General features: G+C 41.3%; 1 protein-coding gene across 1 annotated transcript; it reads left to right on the forward strand.

Annotated features, from left to right (window-relative positions):
* Positions 1-419: 419 nt before the first annotated feature.
* Positions 420-5,727, forward strand: LOC137345816 (probable G-protein coupled receptor 139). The gene is made up of 2 exons (XM_068009064.1): positions 420-489; positions 4,823-5,727. The coding sequence occupies exons 1-2, from the start codon at positions 420-422 to the stop codon at positions 5,725-5,727; spliced, it is 975 nt and encodes a 324-aa protein (XP_067865165.1).
* The last annotated feature ends 2,615 nt before the right edge of the window (positions 5,728-8,342 follow it).

Genomic DNA, 8,342 nt, shown 5'->3' on the forward strand with positions numbered 1-8,342 from the left:
TGCATTTCAAATACGTTCTAAAGTAGAGAGATGGAACTTAGATCTAGAGAGCAGAAATGCACAACTAGGCCATCAAATGCCTTACATTTAACTATATTAAATTCCCTCGGCTTCAGGAGTCTTGCAACATTGCTATAGGAATGAAGATGTCAAAATATTGTCTTTGGAGCATATCCACACAATAATACTCTAGCCTCCTTACTCTTTCAATGGGCAATATCATTGAATACTATCGCTGATTAGTAGCAGAAAGACATGACTCGTATTAATGTTTGTTCAAATGACTGTAATTAATTCCAATAGTTATGCAATTCCTGTGTCTCACTTGAGGTTTATCTCAGGTATAAGTAACAGGCTAAGTGAAAGCAGTGCATCTTCCTGTCTATAACATCAACAAGTGAAATTGCTTTTCTCTGATTATGGGACAGCCGATAATTATACAGATAATACATTTGTACTACCCAATTCTTGCAATAGTTGGTGTTCCTGGTAAGCCGCTTTAATCACATAATACTTACATTTAGTAGTAATTCACTGTATAATTGATTCTGTCGGTATAAATATATTGTCTGCTTTTTTGGTGTGTTTGATTTTCAGGGTGTGACTTGGATTTTGCAGTCAGCAACTACTACTTTTTACACCTTTTAAAACGCACGTATTCACAATTCAAGCAAAGTTTAACATTTTAATTGTTTTACAGCAAGAATGCTGCCTAAAAGCTAATGTTCATGTCAAATCATTGATTCTTGCTCACTGAATCTGTGAAGACTGCAACGGCACAGGCATGTAGGAAGAGTATCACTGACAGAAATTTCCAGATTCACATACTGAACGGGCCATGTGCAGATGCAGAAGTTGCTGTCTGTTTTGCAAAGTAATGACGCTGAATGAAGACAGTTTCACCATCATAACAGCCATAAACTTCTAGCGCAATAATTCCGGCATCAAGGAACTGATCTAGCCTAATTTTGTCATCATGGATAATTCGACAATCAGCCAAGAAGTTTACTCTATTTGCTTCCAGCAATTTCGTGCAGATGTCTTGGCCTTGACAGACATCTTGTGTTGTTTTTTTCTGAACGAATAGCAAAACTAGTAAATCATAAATTGGAATAGGATGAGGAATGTTCCTGTGATATTTTTGTGAACCCAGCAGAAACAGAAGAGGTAGTTGCCCCCACCACCACCGCCCCCCCTCAAAAAAAAGCATGCTGCACCAGTAATGGCTGTTTTTAGCTTTTCTGGGTTTGCATCCCGGCGGCAGAACCAAGAATGCGCCAGATCGGCGCAGGGACAGACTAATCGCATCCTTTCCATCCATAATCTGCTCCAGGCGCCTTTCTGCATCTGACTAGCGGGATTTAAACAAGACTGGAGGGTAAGCCTACATCTGGCATTTCTTGCGTGGAGAGCCCATTCTAGTGCCAAACAAAGTTTTTGGTGTATTGATGTCATAATTCTAGCCCATGGCGGTTATTTTGGTCTTACCACATGATCATTCTAAATTTATTTGGTGGAGTGCAGATTGGTTCAGTGGAAGTCAATGGAAAGATAAGCTGGTTAAAGTTCAAATTTGCTATCACCAGTTTTAAGCTACTGTCAAAGAGCAGTTTAACGTCCATGGTCACTGATTTTCCGAATAGGGACTGTAGCAATGAGTATTTAGTCATTGCTGCTGGCTCTGGAAATCCATGGTCGCAGCGACTACTGTGGCGGATCTCCCAGCACCCGCCCCGAAAAGATGGGTAGAACCCCGCCTCTGCCTTTTCGCACCACCGGCACAATCATCCGTTGTTCTGGAGACAACGTTTCTGGTGATCGTCGTCCCTTTGAAGACGGTGATCTCACCTCAAAGAGGTATGGGCCAATCAGAAGCGGGGCAGCTCAGCAGTATCGGCAGCGCCACCAGGAGCGGTGGCCGCTACCAGTACTGCAGAGGCCTTGGACTCACGCCCAACGCTGGAACACAGGTTCTCAAGTAAGTAAGGTGGGGCCAGCTGCGCCAGTATGGAAGGTCCCAGCGAGGGCGTGGGGGTGAAGTCCAGGGAAACGGGTTTCAGAGAGCTGGAAATTTTGACCATGGGGGTGCTCTGTGCACAACCCCAAATCCGCAGGAAGCGCACCTCATTTTGCAAGGCGCCATCCCTGCTTGGCGGTGGCAACCCCCCTCCCCACCCCCCCATACACACACTGCTTAGATCTCAGCATCGGCAGGACGAGGACCTTAATTAACCGTCAATAAGCTTCTGCGAAGGAAGGCCATCGTCGACCTCGGGCAAAGTCACTTGGCGACTGGGAAGCAATGGACCCTCCATTCCATGCCACCCATCGCGATTCTATGCGCAATGCCCCCCCTTCCCCCCCACCCCCGTCTCCGACCCTACCTCAGGAGGCCCCTAAGATCAAGCCCAATGTGTTGTTGCGTGATGTGGTCAGTGATGAAAAGCAATTATTTAGTAATAATTCTTATAGTGCTACCTGCAGAGCTTGAAACTTCCTGATCTGCAATTGGGCGATATATCATACAGCTTTAATCTGGAGTCAGTTAGTGTTGTGAGGCTGAAGTGTAAAATGAGACAAATGATAATAAAGTACCTCCAGGGCTGTTGTAATTATAAATCGAAGTCGTGATATTTCTAGTAAGCTGGGATAAATTTTGGTGTTCACTTACAGGGTATATATTCTGCATCTCCTGCACGAAAAACAAAAAGCCAAACCAGCCAATAAGAATATTGTTTCCCGATTATACCTCAAATTGCCTTCCATTAATTTCAATTGAAATAGACTGGGACGAGTTCTGTTAACACTGGCAGTCAGAGGTGCTCGATCTTCCTCACTGCATACAGAAGTAGAACGGCACTGCTATGCCTCCCTATCACTCTTCGCCTGATGTCCAGTTACATTAACTCCAATAGAACTACATCAATAAGCAAGGCTTATAACAGGTGGCCCATGTGCTACATCCTCTTCAGTGCTACTGTCCACGATACATTTTAAACCACAGAGTCGGCAGGTATTGAATGTCCTAATGATAAAGACTACTAAGTTTCCTTTGCATAGTAGAAATAGAGTGACAGTAGTAGAATTTCCAAGGATGTTTAAACGATGTCCCATGACAGCTTGAATAAAAAGAGACTGGCAATCTGGAAGCAGTTGCATGAAGTAATGTTTCAGCAGATACCACACCTTCAGCAATGGTTTGGAAGTTCCTCGTGCTTTACAATGGTAGGTCGCCAGTTATTCACTAGTGAACATGAAAACAACCATCTATTAATAGCCCTTTCTTTCAGTTTGATAAACTAAGACATAAATAGTACATATCAATAACAAACTTTGGCCCATCTGTTGGTAGATTGTTTTGAAATGTTTGTTATTCAAGAAATCTGGAGGAAAGATAAATACAACGTCATATACCAAAGCAAAACAGTAAATAGATAAATGGGAGTTATGGAGTTAATCATTTTCACGTTGTCTATATAAACGCAGAGGTTTCCAAAATTATGTTTTTTTGAGAGCTACTGTTTCCAAAGCCTATATTTGCACAGTAGATGGAGATTTTGAAATAAATCCAGAGGTATCTTTTTAAAACATCATTTGTCACAGAACCGTTTTCCTGTCGTAAAATGGCGGCAAGAATTATACTTGGAGTAAAATGAACAGCCTGAATAACATCTGAGATAAATGTTGCGAATTTATTAAGGAGAGATTCGATTTAGTCGAAGCTAATTGGGTAGAATTCATTGGGCGGAATGGCATGGGCTACATGTTATATGTGCTTCAAAAAATAAACTCTATTGGTCTAAGAAACTGGATATCCAGCTGGCAGCAACTTCAACCTGGGCGTGATCAGCCAGCACAATCCTTGTTTGCAACGCATCTCCTTCGCAGAACTTCTGCTTGAGAATAAGAACCATTCTACATTATTCGTAAAATAAGCACATTACATTTTGTTTAAATACGTGCCTCTGAGGAATCACGACGTCCACGTTTATAATCACAGCTGAATTATTTCCAAAATAACTCGTCCCATATTCGGACACTACATATCTCCTGGATTTAACAGACTACTACGATGTAATCAAGTCAGGAGGTACATAATTGGGGGAGAGTCCAAAATTAAATGTTTGATGTTATCTTGCACTCATGAAGCATAGTGTCATTGATTTTTGTCCGTTTTTTTTGCTGAGGAAAATGGCAGGAAGGACACCTAGTAGGATTTTTTTTTTCTGCTTCCTAAAGACAACATGTTAGATACTGCCGTCAGAATCATGTTATCACACTGAAATCCACACTGCATGATTAATGAAGGTACTTGAAATGAGGAGATACTGGAGTACCTTTTCAACCTGACGATTAACTTAAAATTGGCATTGACCTTTGGCTGCTGTTAACTGATAGTGGATTCGCAGATCTGGCTTGCACCTGGATAGGCAAACAGAGTGCCGCTTCACGACATGTATGTAAGCCTAGGAATAAGCAAGTAGGCTGTCTTTTCACACCTAACAGTATATTCCTTCCTGTTGAAGTGAGGGGAAGGTAAAATCGTAAGTTGTTGATCTGCGGGAAAGTTGGAAATCCAATCACAGCATTCATTGTTTCATTGTTTTTTTTTCTTTCGAGGTAACTCAGAATAAGTAAGCGACGTGCATTCATGAAAGCAGGTATCTTTTCATTATTTCTAAGTTTATACGAAAGTTTGGCAGAAAGAGCAAGATTTGAGGTAAAATAAATCATGACATTTCACACAAAGAACTGTCAACGTATCATCCGTCAGTGTAATGAAAGGTAGTAACTTAATTTCGTTGCTGTTTCTGTTTTGCAGCTAATTTGATGACAACTGTCATTCTCTCCCGTGGAAAGTGTGGTCTCTCCAAATGCATCACCCGTTACTTACTGGCCATGGCAGTGGCTGATCTATTGGTCCTGATATTTGAAGTGATTCTGTATCAGATTAAAGATGCGTACTTCCCATATACATTCTTGAACTATACTCCCATCTGTAGTCTCAATCTGGCCCTGCTTTATGTTTCCATTGATTGCTCTGTCTGGCTAACTGTGGCATTTACATTTGATCGATTTGTAGCTATTTGTTACCAAACTCTGCGAACTAAATATTGTACTGAACAAAATGCAGCGGTGGTGATAGCAATCGTGTGTTTTTTAAGCATTTTAGAAAATGTTCCAATCTACTTTATATATGAACCTCGGGAAATAATTGACAATGTACCATGGTCCTGCTATGTAAAATCAAGCTTCTACACCTCACCAATATGGGGAGCATTTTTCTGGTTTGAAACCATTTTAACTCCATCGGCACCTTTTGTGTTGATCATTCTGCTAAATGCTCTGACTATCAGATATATTGTGCTGTCCAATAGAGTGAGAAGCAAACTCCGAGTAAGTAAAAAGGCTGAGAATCAGTCGGATACAGAGATGCAGAATCGAAAGAAATCCATTATTTTACTGCTTGTTATCTCTGGTAATTTTATACTATTATGGATGGTATTGTTCATATGTTTCATCTGTGTTTATTTTATAGATGTTCAATTTTTAGAAGCAAATTACGACAACTCGTTCACCATTGCAGAACAATCTGGGTATATGCTTAGGTGCTTGAGTTCTTGCACAAACACTGTTATATATGCAGTATCCCAGCGCAAATTCAGAGAGGAATTTAAAATTGTGATTAAGCATCCATTGTCTTACATTATTAACTTTACCAAGTAGGTTAAAAGGCTACAACAAACTGAAATGCAAGCGCATCCATCCGAAGCAACAAATATCATTCAATTGGCAGATACATACCAGAAACACCATAAAAAAAACAACAACAAAAAGATCAATTGGGCAATCACAATTGTTTTTTTTTATCTATTCTAAGCCCAACGTAGGTTTATCTAAGATATCCAGCCCCTACTCCCATTAGTAACAGTTCCAGTTATCTGTATAACAAGCCATCTGCTTACTTCCAGGGATTAATTTAATGCATTGTCACATTTGCGCTTGATTCTTCCAGTACTAAGGCCTTGACTCATCTGTCATTTTCCCCAAGTTGTGGATTTACAATTTCTAATGTGAAATTTCAATTGTTCACCACATAGAATAACTTAATTGAATAAACCTGCTGACCATGTTCACGATTTTTAACAATCCAATACAATTACTCCACATTTATTCTTTACCAAGTTTCCTCAAAACGTAAATGCGTGACACATAAAATAATCTCTATTTCTAGCCTCCAGCTGCAAGCCTACTATGGCAGGAATTAATGGCATTTCTTCACCCATCTGTTCAATTTAGCGTTGCATGCTGATGAAGTGGATTACTTAACCACTAATCCCAGAGTTGAGTTCCACCTCTTCACTTACATTTGTATAAAGAACAATTGGATGCCATTTGCTAGACACGTCTTTCACACAATCTTCTATCTATGGTTCTTCAATATTTCAAAGCGTTAAACTATGTTGTGTTGCATGGGATCATAGCGGGTCAAGCTGAGAAGCTACCCTGTCATAGGCTGCAAAACTGCTTGATTTTGTCCAGTTGTTGCCAGGTAATGTGTTTCAATAAACATAGTCAATTGTCCAAATGGGGTTAATTTAGCCCTTGAAAACGAATTTCATATTCAGTTTTATAGTGACCTTCACACCAAACTGATCTATTAATCCATCACTGGCAAAGCGACCCATCAACATACATTGAACCCTTACTCCAAAATTATCCATCATACTTTAAGTGACCCATCAACATAATTCCCTCTGAAACTGACCGGCACAACCAATGTAGTCCATCACTGCTAAACTAAATGATTATCCCAAATTGACCTATCACCCCAAAGCTACCACTCCAACTGCCGCATCACTCCCGAACTATGCAACCACAATGAAACAAACACATCACCGCAAAACTAATGCATCATTCCCAACAAACTCTTAGCCAGAGACAGACCGAAATGTGACCAATTACCCAAAACTGACCCATCATTCCCGAAGTGAACACGCAAATCGATTATCCCCAGACTGACACATCACTTGCAAACTGACCTATCAATGCATTTGACCCTTAACGCCTAACTGACCCATCATCCCCAAACTGACCATCACACACAGGCCAACCCATGAATCCTAAGCACACCGATTAAATGAAACCGATCCATCACTACAAACATACCCCTCGTCCTTAAACTGGCATAACACTCCTAACAGTACAACCACACCAAAGTGACCCTTCACCACACAACTAAACAAGTTCCCCGAACTGAGTGCTCACTCAGTAGCTTACCCTGACCCCCAAACCGATCTATCACCTCAAAGGGACGCATCACCCACAACCTGACCTGACACTCACAAACTGACACATCAAACAAAAATATATACATCACTCACAAACTTACACATCCCTCCTAACCCATCTCTCCCAAACAGATCTATCACCCCCTCCTCCTGGCATTATCAAAGATGCGATCCGTCCCGAACGAATCCATCACTCCCAAACTGACCCATTACCGCTAAAGTGACATATCATCACACATATTACCCCCAACTGAACATTCACGTGCAAAAAAACTCACTTTCAAACTTCCCCATTACTAATAAACTCAATGATTATCCCAAGCTGACTCATCTCAACCCAACTAAACCCTCACCACGAACTGACTGCTCATCATCAAATTAACCCCTTATCTCAAACTGGCAACTGAAGCGCAAAATGACTTTCACACCAAAATGACCCCCTACCGCAAAATGACTCTACACACCGAAACAGGCCTTCAACCAAAATTGACCGAATCATTCTAAATATGGCCTATATTGCCCATTGATACGTTATCCACACACAGACCGATCACTCCCACCTAACTCATTACCCCCAAAGTGACTGATCACCACAAACTGACCAGCAATCTATAACCAATGCAGCACTCCCAAACAACCCATCAATGCAAACTGCAACCTTACTGTAATCTTCTCTGGCCCCATAACTTTCTGCAATATATGTGCTCATCGAATTCTGCGCTCTTGAGCATCATGATTTTTATTGCTCCACAATTAGTGGCCGCACCCTCAGTTACTGAAGACCTAATCTGTAGAATTTTCTTCCTACCTGTTTCCGTCTGTCTACATTACTTTCCTCTTTTAAGACTCTCCTTAAACCCTGTCTCCTTGACCAAGCTTTTCATCAAGGTGAGGGCTGCACGGAGTGGAGACTTCACGAGACTGAAACAGATACACGGAGAAGACTCGGAGGGTGGAGTTCCAGGCCGGTAAGTATAAAAATCTTACCTCGGGGATTCGAAGCCTACATACATGAAGAAGACTCGGAGGGCGGAGTTCCGGGCCGGTAAG

The sequence above is a fragment of the Heterodontus francisci genome, chromosome 29 (assembly GCF_036365525.1).
Source record: "Heterodontus francisci isolate sHetFra1 chromosome 29, sHetFra1.hap1, whole genome shotgun sequence".
Classification (NCBI taxonomy): domain Eukaryota; kingdom Metazoa; phylum Chordata; class Chondrichthyes; order Heterodontiformes; family Heterodontidae; genus Heterodontus; species Heterodontus francisci.